A 21,876-nucleotide genomic window follows, 5' to 3' on the forward strand; every position below is an offset into this window, starting at 1 on the left:
GAGGGTGGGGGGAGGGGGGGGAGGAACTGAAATATTAAAAGGTCAGGGTTGTTCGTCGGAAAATTTGAATTTTACTCCGAAAGGAGACTAATATGGGAGTTGCTCGAGCCTATTAGACCCCTAAAAGATAGCACTTAAAACGGAATAGGTTCGACATGCCAATGCAAATTTGTGGTGCTTATCAACAATCTAATGTCATGGCCCTCTGAAATTAAGTTAAAAACTTCTTTAGTGGTATAACGGAGACGAGACAAGAAGTTGGATACTGATCCGATCGAAAATCGAAACTGAGTACTTTCTGTTGGGAAATACTACTTGCTCAGTTTTTGATAATCACACTGCCGCAAAAGACATAGTGAAAATTAGTTATTAACAGGCATTAACAACCTTCTTAGAATTTCGGACGATTTTAATATCAATAAAAAGTATCCGAAAATAAAACCTTTCGAAATTTTAAAGCGTCCGAAATTTTAAGTCTTTGAAATAATTACAGTATAGTATAAAACTTTAAAGTAGCACCAAAGATCTTAGTTTCCATCATGGGCATGAAGCAAACTCTACTGATTTTAGACGCTGCTTGAGATTTATAACGGCTTGATAGAATTTTGGTTATTTTCTGATCGGTTTATCTCTAAAACCTTTGCTCGTCGACTCCGCTAAACAAAAGAAGCGAAGGCTATTAAACCGGCAGATGTGTTTTGTTGGCAGAAAATGCTAATATCGGCTTTCTGGTGTCGAATGTTTCCATTTTCGGAAATATTTGCTCACCGAGAAACTTCGCAGACACATACTAAAGAATTAATTAGACATGCATGCAAGCCAAGTGGCCAATCGGTCAGCCCTTATCTCCAGTTTGCGAAGCATGAATCGACTAGGAGTAATTTTACTCCCCCCTGGATGGATGCTAGTCCATCACAGGATTACCCCCAGCATTAATTCGCCGCTCCCACCGGGGTGTAGAGAGGAACTGCGAGAGTAAAGTGTCTTGTCCAAGAACACAGCACGATGTCCCCGGCCAGGGCTCCTCGATCCGGCGTCGAGGGATGTTAATTGAGTGTACTTTTAATATCAGAGAAAAATTGTTGGGTATTTGGGGAACATTGCGAGTATCATTCCGGTCTGGATAGACCAGAAAGAAATCTCAAATTGGACCGTGAAGTTCACAACATATATAATGAGTGGAATCCCAAGTTTTGGATCCTCCAAGAGAAATAAAAAAAATGGTTTGAAAAATCGGTTAGCTTGAGAAAGAAAAAAAAAGTAGAGAAGGGTAAACATTGCACAGGTCGTAATAAAAATTCATGACCCAAAAAATGTCGCAACGAACGACAAATCGTAAAATTTGAAGTTGTGCTCAGCAATGTGCATCTTTCTGCAGTTCAAGGAAAATATAATATTCCTTGTTGGGGACATTCAAAAGACAATTTTCTATCAATCAATATAAACTTGCATTCTCTTGCATCACTGGCTGTCTGAAAAAACAACACACACTCATATCCACGTTTTATTTTTTATTTTTTTTATTTAATTTTTTTTTTGTTTTTACCCAAAGACAATTCTCGAAGCAATAGATGTCCAACAGTAGCGATTAAATGTAGACATGATGATAAATGTGAATGCAGCCATAACACTACTGGAGAAAAGGCCTAAAAAAAATTGTCAAAAAAAAAATTAGGTCTTTTTTCCAGTGGTGTTATGGCTGCATACGCACCGGTAACGCAAAAGTTATGGAATTGAATCCCGTTCAAAGCTGAAATTTTTTTCAGGTCTTTTTTCCAGTAGTGTAATGGTTGCATTCGCATCTATCTATTGCATCTAATATTGTGGTTAACAGAAGCGAGCAGGAAGTCACAACTTTTATCACGTTCCGATGGTCCCGACGAATAAAAATGAGAGGATCGATAAAAGACGGTACTGGCTTAATACACACTTTCATACAACTCGGTCTTGCAATAACCTGAGTAAGACTTTGGTAGGGAATGAGAAAGGAAAAATTCCAGGAAATCTAATTTTGTTTTCACAGATCGAAATGCTTCGAATATAAGAATTAATTTGATCAGGTCCAAAAAAGATTTGTAGGTTAAGTAAACATTAAAGAAAAGAAGGCTGGGGTGAGTGACTTGCTGACTGACCGAGTGACATATTTCCATTTTAAATCTTCCACCATTCACCATGCACGTTACAGTTTTAAACACAAACAAGAAGTGAAAAGCATGGGAACGAAAACAGATGAATTATTAATTACACTTACTGCAATCTTCACAAGCTACTACTCTATGATAAGATACATCCACAGAACTTTGCTCCGACAACAGTTTAATTTTATTCTCGTGTTAAAGGATGCCGCCCGTGTAGAGCGCCTTTTGCGGGAACTAGCCCAGTGAGCGAGGTACTCCTTGTCGTATAACAGCCAAAACAAGTCCAATTGCAAGATGTATACTATCTAATATCTTACTTTCGATTCCTGACCCTTTTCCTTCTTCTCTGGATTACTCTACTCAAAACGTTCTTCTCTCTTATTTACTGACCGTATGCCTCCTTTTGAAAATCCTCCTCTCAAAATTGCTGATTATATGTATTTCCCAACGCTTAACCGAATTAAATGCATATACACTGCTGATCTTTCCTTAACAGCTATAAGCTCAAAATATTGTTAGCACATATTCATCACGCTATTTTAGTCATTAAAATTATTTTTCACTTATGTTCAACTTCTACCTAAAATCATTCAATACAGCTTTCTTTGGTAAGTAATAACACTAAATGGTACTAAGAACTATTTAACGCAGAGATCAAATAAACAGATCACGAGTCAATTTTCAACTGTACTATGATACTGTAAACAAAAGGCACACACAAACTGAGATAAATATCCTGAACTAAAAATGAATTGATATATCACATCACTACTTTATTTCCTAGAGTTCTTCAAGTAATGCATTTACTGGAAGTTGGAAAATCAACTAAAGAATATTCGTAATAACGGGTTTCAGAACCGAGTCATGATGGCCCAAAATGGACGGGGCAAAATTCCTCAAATCCATTATCGGTAATTACAGATCACGTAGAGAATCACACAACTTCATAAGCACTTTTTAAATCTTGAACCATTCTTGATGTATTTTACTGTTTAAAACAAAGAAAAAGGTGAGAAGAAGCTTAAGGGGAAGCAAAACAATTCAAAATCTTTCGACGCCAGTACTTTATGATAAGAGCACTCTACAAAACCTGGTTTTGACAACAAGCTTAGTCCTACTATTGTTTTCTTACTTGTATTTGACTACTACTGTAATTTCACAAAAAATGGAAGCTATCTTTAACAAAATTTGACTTTAAAGCTAGTGCTTAACAAATCCCAAAAGAAATCCTTGAATTGAAAGTATGAAACACTAATTCCGAGTAAATGGTTTTCAATTAGAAAAAAAACCCCAACAACTTTTCTTCTGCTTGTTGTCGTCCTGGCTTTTCGTTAAGCCTTTACTTTCTCTGCCTTGGCAGCCCAGAATGAGCTTCGGCATGCTCATATAGCTTCACCTTGTCGTAATCTTTGTCGTGGCTTAAAATCTCAATGCGATGCTCCACAAAGTGATAGTCTGGCAACTCGACAACCTTCTTAGCTCTGCAAAGGAGGAAATGAGTTTGAATTAGTGACACTAGGCTGGGTGCATCGATCAGCATATAACAAATACATTAACGTTTCAAAAGTGAAAACTCCTCGCACTTATTGTTGCCAGCTTCCGAAGTTAACTACCCTGACAAAAGTCAAGCTTATTTCATTGTAGGTAAGATTGTTTACTGGGTAAATGATTGCATCTTGCCTTTGAGATTCAGATAGCTTTGAAGTCGTGTTCAACACCAATCCCAATATTAGTTGTCCATAATCCAGCAGTTGGAGCTACGGTCACTGATTCCACTATAACAGTGACCACTAAAACTTAGTCGTGTTTTGATAAACCTATTCTGTCTCCTTACTGTGAGTCATTAATATCTTAAACGCATAATAAAAAAGAGACACTTACTTGCAAGTAGTTTTGAAGTCACATCGGTAATAGCCACCTCCTTCAAACAACAGAGCCATGTTACCATCACCCTTCAGCACTTCATCACGCACATACATTTTCTCAGTGGATGGCTCCCATTTCACGGTCTTCTTCTGCATAACTGGACTATTGACAGGAAAGTTCACCCCATCAAATCGGATTTCATAGAAAAAACACTCACGGTTGTCGACGTCTTTCTTCATTCTAATAAAAAAGAAGCAAAACATAGTCAGTGCTACCATGCAAAGATAAAAGGAACACTTTGTCATTTACACGCATAGTTGGTAATATAATTTAATAGATGTTACCAGATGAAAGCAGTGGCGATTTTTCGCTTTTATTATACACAGAGAGAACCATTTTCGAAAAATACCTGAAAGTGCAGGTAACCCCAAAATATATCTTTAGCGGAATTGAACTTTGTATTGCATGGAGCAAAATGCCGCAACCAGTTGTGTTCTTGGTTAAAACCGCCATTTTTTTTTTTTTTTTTTTTTGGAATATACTAAGTCGAGATTATTTAGCACACGACCGAGGGCAACGGAGACCTAAGGCTAGTGACGTCAGTTTTGAACTGAAGGGAAGAGGAGTAGATATTAAGAGTAGTAAGGAATTTCCATGGTATGTCAATGAAATAACCTTTTCTTGGCGATCTTAAACATATGAGTTGTTTAGATGTATTATTGCACGTTCATTGTCCAAACTTCTCCAGATTCTAAACCCTGGAAGACTGTTTCCACGATGTTGCAAGCACCAGCTGATGTAGCGTACTCATTCCACAAGGAATGCAAAGCTGAACTAAATAAACCGCAATCGCTTCGAAGATTTGTAGAAGAATTTCAGAATACACTGACTTGGGATAACTTTTTGCATGGCAATTCTCCGACGAAAGTATTTTTTATACTTTTTGTGGTGGCTATTCGTTCAGATCAATAAACTATACACAAGCGCGAAGTGCCCCGAATCGAGTTTATCATTCACGTAGTACGTGTAAACAGACTGACAAGATTTGAAACTCTGACACAAATCAGCTGCATTGACCAGAATCACTTAATAATTCAAACAAAGATAATACTTCGAGTCGAGAAGATAAATTGCCTTGAATTCTACCAAAATTCTGTAGCCCGAAAGAACCAAAGCTCTTGTAATTTTAATTTCATCTTTACTCACTCGTTCTTCGCTGCAAGACTCGCCGTTCGATCAAACCTGACAATGAAATCTTCCCAAATCTTGTTCGTTGAGGGGCTTAATAAACACTGCCTAAAACTTTGTCGGCTTTTGCAGTTTTATACGCATTTTTGTTCTCAGAATAATGTTACAACAACTCGAAGCGAGCAAGTTTATGTGTGCGAATGTTGTGCGAATGATCTCCTTGTGGGACGTCACGAAATGCGTTAGACCCAGATCCTTTTAACTGGTTTTTCGACTCGGTAATGGTTTTTATTATAGCGTTCACGACTTTGAAAATTCATAAAAAAGAAATAACGTTTTGAACCAAAGGCAGAAATATTTTCGGTATTATTGAGTCCTTTGCAAACATTAAGATGTCGAGAGCTCCGCAAGGCGTCGCACTAGTTTGCTGAAGAGATAGGCATACCACAATGACAACAAATCGTTTGGGATAAATAGCCACAAATGTAATGAGTTTAATTGAAACTAAGGTTACAAACAAAGTTCTAAAAAAGGTCGTAAAAAATTCGACAATCCCTGGCATTTTATTTCATAATTCTTGGTATAGTTTGATAGCTAGTACTATGTGCTTTAACTGGAAATAGTGGATTGGGTATCTACAGTTTAAACCGGACGCACAACATCGCTTGGTCGTGAGACACCTCTAAAGGTACACGGTAACCTTAAGGGTCGTAAAATCGAAGGAAAGATAGATCAACTCTGTATCTGCTGCGATATCCTGAATGAAATACGGCTTTAGAAGTATTCTCGGTATATTACATCTTGTTCCATGAAAAAAAAAAAAAAAAAAAAAAAAAAAATATATATATATATGAAAGGAAAAAAAATTAAGCAATGTTCGAAGCAAGGATGCTGTAAAACAGACCACAATAAATAAACATTTCTAAACTTTTACTTACTCGAAAGGCTGGCCTCATCCTTCCCCTGTAATAACGAACTTGTGCCCGTTTACAGCGCCTTCCACGCGCAGCTTGATCTTCATTTCTGGTTTGATCACTCTGCGAATGAAATTGGGATAAATCTGAGATCACTCACTAATTCAGAATACGTAATAGAGTAAATTCACAAGTCAAAAACGAAACAAAACCTTTTCTCGTGCAACACTTACCATGATGGTAGACGCAAGTAAGATTTTAAACTAACACAGTACTTGTTCTCGATCTGCTTTCTTTCAAATCACCAGGGTGAATGGGACTTCAGCGCTCAGGATGCTGTTTTAAACCTAAATGTCAAACCCAAAGTTGAACCAATTATAAGCCAGGAATCCTAATGTAACAAACAGCAACCCATTGTAACAAACAACAACCCTTTGATGTCTATCGTATCAAGCCACATGTTTTCGTTGTTCACATGAAATCACCTTGGGGTATCGACTAACACTGTGTAATGAAGGAAACATTAATGGAATTATTTTTAAGAAGAACTTTTTCATAAGGAATTACATAATTCATCATGTCATCAAGTAAAGTTACTGTTATCTTGATTTTCATTTCCGTTAGCATTAGGGTTAACCTTCACTGCTTCCGACTTGATAAATGACATCAAAAGCGCAGTCATTTTCACGACTGTATATAAGATCTGCCTGTTTCTCCGACGTAATCATGATCAGTCATTCAACCAATTTAATTTGGCTGAGTAGATTTATATTAAACTGGGCATCGCATCCTGGTTTTTTATCAATCAGTCTAATAAGAATTTTTTTTTTTTGTTACACGAAGACTTGAAAATGGTGCTGAGATACATTTTTTCTTATAAGATATTGTATTAAATAACTTATGTAATACTTTACAATAACTTATACAATTGATATCCTTCATTTCGTTAGCGTTAATCTTCATATTAAGAAAGAGTCACACTAGGAAGTTTATCGGGTAACCTTGAGTACAACCAGTGAACACACCAAGTATTTCTGACATTTCTGTAATGTCCGTGCCTCGATTCCCCTGAAAAGTCAACGCGTGTCCAAGTGCTTTTAAATGGTCAGCTCTTAGGATGTCAGCTAACTATTTTTGGCAAGTGTAATCGTTTGAGCGTTTTATTACGTAATACTGTAGAACGGTTTCCAATTGATTGCGAACGTAATCAGACACTTACTTTGGTTTTGGTTTTGGTTTTACTGTGGTTTGAGATGAGCTGAGTAGTCTAATTAGTAAGTAATTGGTTTTGGTTTTCCGACACTCACTTGAAAACCGTTCCATCGTGTAAGAGGAGAAACTCAATCGCCCAACTAAACATCTGGCATGGATTTAAATTAGCCACAAGGTCGCCTTACCATCTCTTATTAATAGGTAACCTTTTCTACACTTTAAAGATGATTTCCGCAGAACATTCGAGCAGTAATGGGAAAAATAAAGCAACTAAGAAACCTCATAGCATGGTAATTTTTTTGAATAAAGTTAAGAAGATCTTATCGAGAATTAAGCTCTCAAGCTTTCTCCGCGAGAAAAAACTGAACTTAAAGTTATCCATATTTCAATAAAAACGGATGTTTCGCGTTAGTTGAAAACGCAATAACACATGCATGAAGTATTGTTACGATGTTTGACATTAAATTTCTAGAGAATGCTTGGGGATTTAATCGCGGGGTCACCTAGAGAAATGAACTACAGTGAGATGTTTTTAATAGTGTTTAAAAAAAACATACCATGCTGCGAGTAGATTATTAGTAAATAGTTTTTGCACTTATTGCTTGAACTTTGAGCGGAATCCGTCTTAATTATTGTATCTTTTATCATTGTGACTTTTGAATTAAGAGAGACTCGCAACATGGCCCCCAAAATGCGGTGACTTCCACGACTAAACTGCTCTGCACATGGCTGGTAGAAATTACAGTAAGTTTATCGTGTAGCCCATAGAAAAAAAGATAATTTCATGATCTTACAGTGCAAAGAGTGAACACTAAAAGTATTTCTGCAATGTTGAATGTCCTAGGCCCTTGATTAAAAGCAGCTCTAGCTATTCGAAATATCGCCTGAACGAGTACATGTAGGTCTATAGTGAAATAATTTATCAACAAAATTACTCTAAGCTCGTTAGCTTTCACATCCGTTTTAAAGGGGTGCCAAGTTACAACGCATTACTTAAAAATATCCCACATAGGATGGCTTCGTGTTGGCAGATTTTTTTTTTTTTAAATACATAATTTCATGTAGTACGAAGGAAGCCTTATCGTCGTAATATAAGACCTGCCTTTTTCAGGGACATAATCAGTCGATCAATCAGTCAATCAATCCGGCAATCAATCAATGAATCATAATCTCTAATTGGCTTAGCGGTAGATTTAGTAATCACCTCCTAGGTTTGTTATCAATCGTGCTCATTTTTTCTGGCTAAAATTAGACAAAGAGGACGGCGTTTTGTTTTTGAAATTGGAGCAGAGTTCAGGATCATTCAATAACTTATTTAATCCTCTGCAATAACATATACAACTTCTATTGTTCATTACGTTACTGTTAACCCTGAATGTTTCGTTTAAGAAAGAGCTTAACTGATGGTATCAAAAGCGCAGTCATTTTTATGGCTACACTACTCTGAAAATAGCTGTGGAACACAAGGTAGTTTAGTGTCTTTGGCTCGCGATTCCCTTGAAAAGTGAACGCGATGTCAACGCGTGTCCAAGTACTTGTAATATGGCAGGCTGTAATGAACTTTAAGGTTTAAATAACAAGGACGACAGCTTTGTAAAGGCTCTGTAATTCCTGGCTCAACAGGTCAACACAATTTAACTCGTGGTCGATTCTGACTAAAGCGCTGGGCGACCAGGCCGTATTACATAATATCGTTACATCCTCCTCTTTCTTAAATACAACATGACACAAACTCCAAGTGGCAACAAATAAAACAATATCACGATTAAGTCTGTAAAATAAAGAATGAAAGATGTCCACAAAGGCAAATTTAAATGCCCTGCACAAAGTCCATCCTAACATAGTTCAAATGGAAAACACAACAAAGTTACAGTTCTGCTTGACTGCACCCCTCAGGGTGGGCAGTAGTCTTTGAAACGGATTGGGGTCCTAATTAAACGCCCTCTGGTGGATCTTCTTTCAGATGGCTGTGGGATCTCTGGCGGCCTTTGAGGGGTCCCTGGTCGCTCTGGAGTTGTGTGGGCAGGTAAAGGCGTGCCTGGCTGAACTGGGTCAATGACTCTCTGGGACTGGTCGTCCGACGGGAGTGGCTCATCTGGTTCCTCTACGTGGCTATCGATTGCAGGACTCTCTTGTGTCGCTATCCAATCCTTTCTGTTTCTCCTGTATCTCTTCCCTTCGACGACTACTTCATAGGATCTTGGCGCAACTTCCTGGAGACATGTTGCTTTCTTCCACAGCTTTGTTCGATCTTTTGGATCTGGCTTCATTCTTACTATATCTCCAGGTTTGAGCTCTTTTAGTAGTTTGGCCCCTCTGTTGTAGTAATGTGCTTGTTTCTGCCTTTTCTTTGTTATGAGTTTCTTGACAGGCTTTGGAAGTTTGGGTTTCAATAATCTTGCTGAAGTTGGGAGGAGAGTCCTGGTTCTCCTTCCCATCAGCCTCTGTACTGGGGAGGAATCGAGCCCTTCGGTTGGAGTGTTCCTCCAGTCGAGAAGAGCCAGGTAGGGATCTTTGTGGTCTAGCTTTGCTTTCTTGAGGATTCGTTTGGCCGTGTTAACTGCATTCTCGACTTTGCCGTTTGATCGAGCATGGTATGGAGAGGAAGTGATATGCTCGAAGTCCCATTCTTGAGAAAATGTTTTGAAATCTGATGAGGAGAATTGAGAACCATTATCACTTCTGACTGCGTTGGGGATGCCGTGCCTGGCAAACTGCGATTTCAGACTTGTAATTACTGACGAAGCTCTCGTATCGGACAGGGCTCGTAACTCAAAGAAGTTGGAGTAGTCATCCACTATAATGACATACTCTGTCTTATCCAGTGTAAACAGATCCACCGCAACCTTTGACCAGGGCCTGTCGGGTACTTTCTGTGGCATGAGGGGCTCTTTGGGTTGTTCCATGCGAAGTGAATTGCATGTCCCGCAGGAAGAGACACAGTCCTTGATGGCTGAAGTCATTCCAGGCCAATACAGGATTTCCCTTGCTCGCCGAAGGCAGCCCTCAATGCCAATGTGGCTTGCGTGGATTTTCTTTAGCATCTCAGAGCTCATAGCTGCTGGCACTACGACTCTGTTCCCTCTGAAGAGTATTTCATCTTGTACTGTCAGTTCATCTCGGTAAGAGTAATATGCACGGATTTCTGAAGGGACTGCTTCTCTTCTCTCTGGCCACCCCAGCTCAATAGTCTACTTCAGCTGCTGCAGGACTGCATCATCCTTTGTTTTCTGTTGAAATTCTGCGAGACGCTCTCTGGTCACAGCAAGATGTTTGGTCATGTCGACTTCCTCTACAGATCGAATGAATTCTAGTTCGTTTTGTGAGATATGGTTTGGTAAGGGTAGGTATGCCCTGCTCAAGGTGTCTGCGATGTACATCTCTTGGCCTTTTTTTGTAGACAACTTTAAGCTGGTAGTTCTGCAAGCGCATCATCATTCGCTGGAGTCTCTTTGGGGCTTTGAGTTGTGGTTTCTTTAGTATAGCCTCCAGGGGCTTGTGGTCAGTCTCGACGGTGACCTCTCGGCCGAACAGGTACTGATCAAACCGCTCGCACGCGTGTACAATCGCGAGAAGTTCCTTCTCAATCTGAGCATAATTTCTCTCTGAGGTTGTTAGCGCCCTTGATGCGAAAGCTACTGGCTGGCCCTCCTGCAACAGAGCGGCCCCAAGACCTGATTGAGATGCGTCGCACTGCAGGGTGACCTCTTTTGACACATCATAGTAGCGTAGCACGGGATGATTAGTGATGAGTTGCTTTACGTCTGTGAAGGCTCTTTCGTGGACTTCATTCCAGTGCCATTCAACATGTTTGTCTTCTAGTCGCCTCAGTGGTTCCGTGACTGTGGACAAATGCGGCAAGAACTTTGAGAGGTAATTTGCCATTCCCAGGAACCTCTTTACTGACTTTACATCAGTGGGCTTTGGCATCATCAGGATTGCCTCTACTTTCTTTGGGTCTGGTTTCAGTCCATCGGCTGTAAGCAAATGGCCGATGTAAGGTACTTCAGTAAGTCTCAAGCGGACTTTGTCTTTGTTGAGGGTGAGATTTCTCTCTCTGGCTCTTTCAAGGACGATCCTTAGGTTCTTGTCATGATCTGAGGTGGCAGTCTCCATGTCGTCACCTTCTCCGTACACCAAAAGGTCATCAGCAATCACTGCAGTGCCTTTAATATCTCCAAAGGTATCATTCATCCTTTTCTGGAATTCCTCGGGTGCTGAGGAGATGCCAAAGGGCATGCGCAACCAGCGGTACCGACCAAATGGGGTATTAAAGGTCGTAAGTCTGCTGGAAGCGTCATCTAGCGGCACCTGCCAGAACCCACTTTTGGCATCAAGTACAGAGAACACCTTTGCTTTGCTTAGACTGGTGGCAACTTCTTCAACAGTAGCGAGAGGGTAGTGAGGTCGCTTGATGGCTCTGTTTAGATCTTTAGGATCGATACATATTCTGAGCTTGTTGGGCTTGACCACTGTAACCATACTTGATACCCAATCTGTTGCTTCGCTCACTGGGGCCAGGATGTTCTCATTTACCATTCTTTCCAATTCCAGTCTTAATGGCTCTCTTAGGGTAACAGGTACCTTGCGGGGTGGGTGTATCACTGGTTGTGCTGTTGGGTCGATCTCTATGTGGTAAGGGTCTGCGAGGCATCCAAGGCCTTCAAAAACGTCTGCATACTCTGTCAAGAGGTCATCATCAATGACTGTCTTCAACGTTGATGGTGTAAACTGGCTGTCTTGAGTCACTGTATCCACATGATGGAAGGAGTCTTTCACCAGCACTTTTAAGAAATTCAACCTTTGGCATGTTTCTGCACTCAGAAGTGGTCTCACATCTCCGTCAACAACTTGGAACTCAAGTACATGGGACGAGCCATCTCTCGTGCACTTGAGCTTGCACTTCCCCACTGGGTACATAACGGCTCCGTTGTACATGGTTAACTTGGCCTTGCTTTTCTCCATATAGAGGTCATCAGGATCTCCCATAACTTTTGCATAGTCCTTCAGTGGTAGAAGGTTACAGGTTGCTCCACAGTCAAGCTGGAATTTGACATATACATTGTCGTTTACCATCATCGTCACAAACAACTGACTTGCAACTTTATCATTACTCTCGGTGTGCAGTGCTCCGATTTTGTGAGTGACCATGTCGATGGCGAATTCGTCTTCAGTATCATCTTCTATTTCAACCAGGTGGAGTCGTTTGCCTGTTTTCGGTGGTCTTGTTTCCCTTGTTTTGCACTTTATTGCAAAATGGTTTGCTAGACCACACTTCTGGCACTTTGAACCATATGCAGGGCAAAGATTCTTGTTTCTTGGATGTCTTCTGCCACAAAATTTGCAATCAATCACAGGTAATTTACTAGGCTGTTTTTCAGGCGGTTTCTCAGTGTTAATGGCACTAATTGATTCATCGGTTGTTTTGTCTGCTGCCATTTGCTTCAGTTGGATTTGAGTGAGCTCGGCTGACCTGACTTTCTCGGTTGCACTTTCCAAGGTTAGCTTTGCATCTCTCAGGAGTCGTTCTCTTACTGAGGAGTCTCGTATTCCAAAAACGATCCGATCGCGGATAAGCGACTCTTTGAGTGCTCCAAATTCACAAGTGTCCGTTCTTCAATACAGTCACGTAGTGGTCGATGGACTCACCACTGTCTTGATTTCTCGAGAAAAAAACATAGCGTTCATAGATAGTGTTCTTCCTCGGGTTGCAAAACAGCTCGAACTTCTCCAAGACTTTCTCAATTTTGAACTCGTCGCCTTCTTCATCCCACGTGAGCGTGTTGTAAACATCGACAGCCTCTTCGCCGATTACGGTAAGTAGAGTCGCGACACGTGTTGGTTTATCTTTCTGTGCTACGCCGGTTGCTATTTCATAATTGCTCCATTTCTGTCTGAATTTCTTCCACTTCTGGGCTGTGTTCCCTTGCTGGAGTTGTAGAGGCTCCGGTGGAGGCAAACCAAATGAAGCGGCGGCCATGTTGGTTTTCTAGGTAAGCTTGTTCGGGTTTGTTAGTTCGTGGCGTTCACGAGTTCACGCGAATCTTTGTGTGTAAATCCAAGGTAACCACTCTTCTGACACCATGTAATGAACTTTACGGTTTAAATAACAAGGACGACAGCTTTGTAAAGGCTCTGTAATTCCTGGCTCAACAGGTCAACACAATTTAACTCGTGGTCGATTCTGACTAAAGCGCTGGGCGACCAGGCCGTATTACATAATATCGTTACACAGGCCTAAATATTTTTGGTAAGGGTAATCATGTGAGTCGTCGATAACTTTTTATTATGTAACAGGAGCAAATCAATCGGTTAGCTAAACATCTGATGAAATTATTTGACTTAACTTATTAAAAATTATGTTTCGTTCTTTTGACTCAACAGTTCGTGGGAGAATCTAAACTACTTCGTTAAGGCCCAAGTGAACACGAAGGGATGATTCCTCTAATATGTGATTATTGCTGTTTAGTAGTGCAGTAAATTACAGTGTCGACTGATAAGTGGTGTCTCTTAGCTATTTTTTTTTGGTCGCCGTCGCTCTTATTTGCAGGGCTTGTATGCAACGAAACGCCGATACTGTGATCTGAGTAGTTGCTGCAGCCTTGAACTACACAACGACTACCAGGCATTGTCCGTTTCACCACTCTGGAAGCACGGTTTTATAAAATTATTTTACAATAGCACGCTCGGATATAGAGGTTTTGTATGGGAAATTTGCCATGTGCCTTCGGTGAGTTGAGAGTCTGACGTCACTTCCTCTAAATAAGAACCGCGTCTTCTTCTGGCTCACTGAAACACTTCGGTAATGGCGGCGGTAAATATCGCTACCTTTCCCGTTCGAAAAATGTGACTTCCCTTGCTTGTATCAAACCCAAATTTTGGGAGGTAAGTGAAGACAGCATGTACTTTCAGAAAGCGTTCAAACACAAAAGACGGAAAATTTGATTTTAGGGGCACTTTAACTTATGTTGCGTTCTTTTTGACTCAACTGTTCGTGAGAGAATCTAAACTACTTCGTTAGGGATGAAGTGAACACGAAGGGGTGATTCCTCTAGTATGTGATTATAGTAGTTTAATAGTGCAGGAAATTACAGTGTCGACTGATGAGTGGCGTCTCTTATGCTGTGTTCAGACTTGAACGGTTTTCCGAGGTACCAGAGTTTACTTACCTAGGTAAACATTTTCCGGGTGTAAACGCCAACTGATACTTTGCTAAATGCCGCAAAAGACAAAAGAAATTTAACCGAGGTAAAAGTTGTAATTACGCTGTGATCAGGCATGGTTACAGTTGGTAACCAAGGTCAAGATGACAGATATATCCGCTTGTGGGGGCGTAATATTTCACTTCCCGCGGTGAGCAGATTGCGCGATTGTCGACAAAGCGTTTCTTTTCCAGTTTTGACTCCCGGTTTTGACTAAGCAATCAAGGCAGATAACGTGGAAAGATTGGATCGATCTTCTTACAGCGAACAATCCGTTACGTGAAAAAGAGCATTGTATTTTTCATTCTCGGTATCATTTACAACTTTCTCTAGACAAACTTCGATCCTATGTTGTACTGTGTAATTATTGTCGATATATTTTGCCACCAGGGAGGATGCTGCATATACAACGTATCCATACATACTCTGGGTATGATCAAGCAGCTGAATTTTCACCGCAATATTATGGAATGAGGTCCTCGCCTATGAAAACGATGGCACATCAATTTGCTCCTGTTCCACTGCGGTGGGATCCTCGTCCAAGTTCGATTTCATGACGTTGATAATGCAGCGCTCGCGAATGTTGAAAGATCAACTTGAGTTATTTGAGCCGGTATAAACACTGGATGAATGTACCAAGATTAAGTAACTTGACCTTGGTAACTGTTTACCTTGGTAAAAGCTCAAATGTAAACACAGCATTAGCTGTTATTCTGCACTTGAGCGTGAGATTGTTGTCATCACGCATATGCCTTAACGAAGAGTTATTTCACCTTCTTTGATAACACATATTGTCGTTAACCCAGGACCATCTGGATTAATTTCAAGTGCTGCAAGTATGATCATTTCCGTTTTGAAAATGAATTTACTGATCACATGCTAACGCCTCCTCTTATGTTTCATACTGTGAATGAAAATGACCAGAATAAAGTCATATTTTTTTAATAAAGCCGTTGACAAATTAGGAATTTGAAATTTCAACGACAACACACTAGGCAATGCCTGAGCAGGTAGCATATTGACGTGTTCAATTGTTACATCTCACCACAGGGGGCCCATACAAGCGGCGTGTCTATTTATCTGTTCACACAGGTTATGAAGGGCTTGTGTTGTGCTCATTTGTAATGATGAAAAGGTAGCTTCTTCTAAGAAACATACCCAGCTCAAGACCAGAGTGTAAAAACCATACACTATTTATAACCAAAATGGCCTAAATTGATACCCTGTTTATGACCAAAACGGCTCAAAAACCCTACCCTTCGGGGCCGCACATACCTATACAGCCTGTAGAGGGGAATACCCCCGCCCCCCTCCCCCCATCCCGGGTGTAAAACCCACCAAATGAATGAGTTGCCAGTAATCGGATACCCGTGTTTGCGCGAAGAACTCTGGGATCGTCAGGGGGCAAACATTGCTAGTCGCTAGAAGGAAATGTATGGCCAAAACTTGTTTCGAGGTACAAGAAAACGATTTTTGAGAGAGATCAACGCTTTTTCGCCGTCGTTTTTATCGCAAATGGATTTGGGCAATGTTGATATGTGGAATATGTAAGTGTTTCTTTGAATAACCGTGAAATATGTGACAAATTCTACCGATAAACTCCGTTGCTTGCGTGAGGTTTATTGTGAAATTTACATCGCGTAATGGTCTGAAAATATTACAAAATTAATCAGGTATAAATCGAAAGGAAATAACCCAGTAAAGCCTTTTAAGTTGTGTACAGGCTACTTTTGGCTTATTTGAAAGCTCAGTCGTACAAATAATACTGGGAATAAGCCCGGTGGTGATCATTGTACTGTCTGGGGTTGATTTAATGACAAATGAGTCCGCGCGACTCATGCTGTGTGGCTACTGTGTTACTCAAAGCCTTTGTTTCGCTTTTACAAGCACGTATTTCAGTGATTTTCCTTTTCTATAACAGATCAAGGGTAGCTCCTTGAATATATCTCTGAGTATTTGTATTTGAAAGTGCCATTTGTGCGCGATTATGCTTTCCAACGGTTTGGTATTGACGGTTGAGTGAAATTGCTCGACACAAAGGGTAGTAGTTCCTTCTGCAATTTTCGATTTCTGTTTTAGAGCTTCTTTTCGGTCTTAATATTTAACTTCTCGGAGGGTCTTTTCTAACATTTGCTCCGGGTAGCCTTTGGAGATCAGGCGTGTATTAAAATTTTCAATATTCTCTTCAATGTATTTCACAATAAACCTCACGCAAGCAAAAGGGAGTTTATCGGTAAATTTTATCCCTTATTTCACGGTTATTCAAACAAAAACTTACATTTTCCATGTATCAACGTTACCAAAATCCATTTGCGATAAAACAACGGCGAAAAAGCGTTGATCTCTCCCCAAAACCATGTTTTTGGGCGTTGAAACAACTTTTCGCCATACATTTCCTTCTAGCGACTTGCAATGTTTGCCCCCAGACGATCCCAGAGTTCTTTCCGCAAACACGGGTATCCGATTACTGGCAACTCATTCATTGCTCAAATTTGCCATTTTGAGCCGCAGAAACGACAATACTCAACAACACACTAATTCCTAATTTTGCAAACGGCTTTATTATTTACTCTGGTCATTTCGATTAATATTATGAAGGAGGAGGCATTTCGTTTGTCAACAGCAAATTCATTCTCAGAACGGAACTGATCATCATGTTGAACTGGTTCAATAAGATCCCGGGCAAACGGCGTGTGGGAAGGATAATAACAATCTTACTGGCGAAACTTGATTTCTGTTTATTATTTGTTTACTATTACCTACATTATCACAAGAAAAATGACACGAATCTTTACTGGGTTGAATTTCCTACAAAAGTAAATTCCAAGTTAATAATAGAATATCAAGTTTCTGTTATTCTTTTATGATGCTTCTTCGCATTTTCTGTCCTGTTAATGCTTTTAAAAGGTATTAGCTTAATAAAAGGATATGTATTTTTAAAGAAAAGTGTGATATATTGCAGCTTGTAGCAGTTTTAATCACTGACCCGTGCTGTGATTCGTAATGAAGCGATTGTTCAGATTGTTTCTTTATTGTAGAGTAGTGCATAAATTTAAATAACTTATGACTACTAAATTTAATTAGAAAAGAAAAATTGAGATAAACTCAAAAATGTTGTTAAACCACCCTGCTGTTTGAATTTCACGAGAATTTCACGTTTTTACTCATAATCAATAACAAAGCGGGATATTCTAAACGTAAATTCGCCATTTGAAGAGTATTTAGTCCCATTCAAACAACATGTCTTTGTATCACGAACCCACGCGAAGAGACACGAACGTTCGTTTACCTACAATTCTCGCTTCGAATTCCTATATAATTTAGGAAGCTAGTCTCATAATTGCTTAAGATACCTTCTGAATTGTTTTCCTCCTCCAAAACCATCTTCAGGATCTTTGAAATCGTTTCAATTTTGTTCCACTGGCTGCGTCATTTGAAAGTGACATTACTTGATCTCGCAAAATTGTTCATGTAGGCCACATTCAAGTGTCCTACCCCAAAATCGGCCAGTAAACGAGTAATTTTATTAACTCCTCTTAATAACTTATTGCGTCCTCGAGGAACGAGAGAACACATCCTAATTTCGTTTTGGCCTGTCGGCAGCCAAAAATAAAGCAAACAGCAGCAAACAATACCCGTTCTTCAATGTCCGTATCTCACAGACGTTCTAGCGTGTGTCACAGGTTGCTGTGACACAGGCTACAGAAGTTCTAGCGACTGCTGGAAGTGAAGGAAACAATATCGCTGTGGCTAAATGACCGGCAGCCGGTCAAGGTTTTCAAATCACTAAATGACCGGCAGTCTGATATTTTCCTCAAATTTTAAGGAATCGAAGGAACCCATCCAATTCACCCAATCATCTGTCGATTAAGAACAAGAATCTGCAAGATCGCTTTGCAGTTCTTATTCGAAATATAATTGTTTGGATATGATCGGCTCGCACGATTCCCTAAACTAGGTCATTTAGTGATTTGAAAACCGTGACCGGCAGTCGACCCCCAAAAAATTCTTGTCACAAACCACGGGTTCCTTCGATTCCTTAAAATTTGAGAAAAATATCAGACTGCCGGTCATTTAGTGATTTGAAAACCTTGACCGGCTGCCGGTCATTTAGCCACAGCGAAACAATATCGCAACGAAAAATGCAGCGAAAAGGAAAACAGTTTTAAAAGACAAATCATTTCCTCATAAAGAAGAGCAATAGTCTACAAATTTTTGGAAAAACAACTTTGACCAACGCTGGTAAATTGATCTTGGTATCTAGCTACATGTTACTTGTTTGGCACGTGCAGGAAACATTTAGCATTCTTGTAAGTGCTAACAGGGTTACAAAAATGCAAAGATTGGTGGTTACAACATTTTCAATTTTTCTGCACACACGAAACGCTAGTTTTCGTCGTAGTGCTAACAAGACTTAAAGAACATAGAACGAACGTTAAAACAGCGGAGAAGGCTCCAGGGTAACAAGGCATGCATAGTCTCATGAACATTTCATTGACTGGTTATGTTATGAATCGTGGTATAACATGATGACCCCGATGCGGACAATAACTCTTGTTCACTTGCGAGACAATACTGAATTCCGTTTTAACAAACATTTTAAAGCTAATTTCTACGTACTATTGTATTCTTTTGTATCACACCATATTTTAGAATTTTTATCGCTTCTTTTATCATTTGACTGTTGAAGACTGTAGTTTAGAAAGTGGAAAGTGATCTTTTAGTCGGCATCACGTACTCATTAGTTCACCGGTCTGTCGATCTGACCCGATCAGCCACTAGCCGTCGAGGCGTTGGGCACGGAAGAAAGCCTGACAATAAAGCGGAGTTAACCTTTCTTTGCCAGACATTATCCGTTCGAAAGTATCATTTGTCCTGACATGACAATTGCAGCCACATAACCACGTAAAATCAAGAAAGCTCTATACAAAAAAGCGAAGGATGCAATTAAATCTTTTCCTTCTCCTTCAATTGAAGGCGACGACAGGAGGCTTTAGTGGCAACGATTGCTGATAATCAGGATTGATTAACTAAACTTGAATTGTTTTGTCTATAAACTCGTAGTTGAAGTAGTGTCGTCAGTACGGTTTTCAGAGCTATTCAATTAAATTAGAGTTAGGTTTTTTTGCTTGTGATAGAGGCTAATTTCTCAGCTAGTTCTAATGTTAGGTGTGAAAATGATTGCCCTTTTGGACCTTTTGGATACTACTTGTGACTATTACATTGTGTCGATAGATAGCTGTTCAGCGACAATTAGCTTAAAGCGTACAGTGCCAAGCTCCTCTGTCATTCAAGAAATTCAAGTCAAGAAAAGTGATGGCATAACATTTTTTCGCTCTTGGTTTTGAGTCGCAATCTTCCTTGTTCAAAGTTTATAAACAACTGCGAAATAGATTTTTAGAGGAATAATGAAAACCTCGGTGGGTTGACTGAGAGCAGCCTTCCCGTCAGTAAAAATCGTAAGGGTTGTTCGCTTTTGATTTCTCAATTTTGCGGTTTTATCGAAAGTAATACCCTGACATGAAATGACGTGCGCAGTACCATTTGCATTTCCCGTTGTCAAATTTCTTGGTTTAATTTTAGCTTAAAAAATTGAAATGGTCGTATTTCAAGAAGAAGCATTGCTCTTTCGTTAGGTTGTATTTTTAAAATACCGAGCCATGTAAAAAGTTGCTTTTTTCTGCTTTCAATTTAGCCATGTTTTGTCACGCCGTAATAGGTAAAAGAAAATGAAAAATGACAAAAAATCGTAAAAACATTCTGTGTGCAGCCACATTATTCATGTAGATTGTTAAGTACTCTTTCTTCTTTTGACTAACACATTAGCTTCTTCGATATATTTTTGTTCATTTGTAGATAATAATTTTAAAAGTCACCTGTCGGTCAACACCACTTGACTGAAAACTGATGCGAGAGCTGTCAAGTCGTCGTCGTCGCTGTTCACCTAAAGAAAAAAAAATGATCGGACTCGAGTAATTTTGCTGATAAATAGTTTAACTGGACCTGCATGAACCCCTCCAGGCGATATTTTGAAATAGCTGTTTTTAATCAAGGGCCAAGGACATGCAACATTCGAGAAATACTTTTAGTGTTCACTGTTTGGACAGTGAGAAGACATGTAAGAAAGAAAGAAGTCACATTCAGGTTTCCTCTAGACAACTCGATAAACTTACTAATGATCACCAGCTAGGTAAAGAGCAATTTAGTTGCGAAAAAAACCGTGTTTCTCATGCCATATTGTTACTCTTCTGCCTCTTTCCTAAGATAATGGTAATGATAATACCGATCAGTTAATGTCTTATTTCATGTGATGAAAATACAGATAAGAAGTCAAAATTGATCAACGATAAAGTAATTAAAAATCCCGCTAAAATCGCTTTACAAGTCTAAAAAGGGCAAGGTAATAAAAAAAGGTAAGGCGACTTTTACACTATTTGTTTGAATCATAATTAACTTATTGATGACAGTATTTTTATGGCGTTCAGAGATCATTTTGGGGAGCTCGCTGCTGTTACATAGTCACCGGTGCTAATATTTTCATCTTTTCTCTTAACTGAAACATTAAGCTGTTTAACGCTTAAGTTAACGAAAATGAAAATCAAGGAAGAGAAAATAATTTCCTAGGAACAATGCTCACATGAATACACTTGTCAACAATAACTGGTTGACACCCCAAGGGCTGACCATTTTATTAGCACAAATGCGACAAGAATGGTTCAAGATTGAAAAAGTGTTTATGAAGTTGCATGATTCTCTACGTGATCTGTAATTACTGATAAATGATTTGGCGAATTTGCCCCGTCCATTTTGGGACAACAGGACTCGGTTCTGAAACCTAAACTTACGAATATGTTTTAGTTGGTTTTCCAACTTCCAGTAAATGTATTACTTGGGGAACTCTAAGAAATAAAATTCTGATGTGTCCTATAGGTATATCAACCCATTTTTAATTCTGGATATTTATCTCAATTCAATTTGGGTGCTGCCTCTTGTTTACAGTATCATAGAACAGTTGAGAATTGAGTTGTGATCTGTTTATTTGATCAAACTTAGGTTTCTCTCCGGAAAATAGTTCCTAGTATATACTTGCCATTAAAAGCCGTATTGAATGATTTTAGGATAAGTTTAACATAAGTGAAAAATATGGCTAGTGACAAAAATAGCGTGATGAATATATGCTAGCAATCTTTTGAGTCTTAAGTTGTTATGGAAAGATATTCAGTGTATGTGCATCTGATTAAGTGTTCGAAAATACATATAATCTGCAATTGTGAGAAGAGGATTTTGAAAACGAGCCATACTGTATGTGAATAAAAGAGAAGAACTTTCTGAGAAGTGCAATCCAGAGAAGAAGGA

The 21,876-nt window shown here is 39.4% G+C and overlaps 1 protein-coding gene across 2 annotated transcripts; it reads right to left on the reverse strand.

The window, feature by feature from the left end:
* Positions 1 to 1,496: 1,496 nt before the first annotated feature.
* LOC149113383 (GFP-like fluorescent chromoprotein cFP484) lies at positions 1,497 to 17,979 on the reverse strand. Of its 2 annotated transcripts, XM_089288271.1 has the most exons (5): positions 17,874 to 17,979; positions 6,340 to 6,453; positions 6,131 to 6,229; positions 4,020 to 4,244; positions 1,497 to 3,619 (listed from the first exon to the last, which is right to left on the reverse strand). In XM_089288271.1, the coding sequence occupies exons 4-5, from the start codon at positions 4,241 to 4,243 to the stop codon at positions 3,478 to 3,480; spliced, it is 366 nt and encodes a 121-aa protein (XP_089144397.1). In that variant the 5' UTR covers position 4,244; positions 6,131 to 6,229; positions 6,340 to 6,453; positions 17,874 to 17,979; the 3' UTR covers positions 1,497 to 3,477. The 2 variants fall into 2 exon arrangements, with proteins under 2 accessions (XP_089144397.1, XP_089144396.1); XM_089288270.1 differs by lacking the exons at positions 6,131 to 6,229; positions 6,340 to 6,453; positions 17,874 to 17,979 and having other exon boundaries at positions 4,020 to 5,093.
* Between the last annotated feature and the right edge of the window lie 3,897 nt (positions 17,980 to 21,876).

The sequence above is a fragment of the Orbicella faveolata genome, unplaced genomic scaffold (genome assembly GCF_042242905.1).
Source record: "Orbicella faveolata isolate gen_17 unplaced genomic scaffold, um_ofav_v1 contig_15, whole genome shotgun sequence".
In the NCBI taxonomy this organism is placed as follows: Eukaryota; Metazoa; Cnidaria; class Anthozoa; order Scleractinia; family Merulinidae; genus Orbicella; species Orbicella faveolata.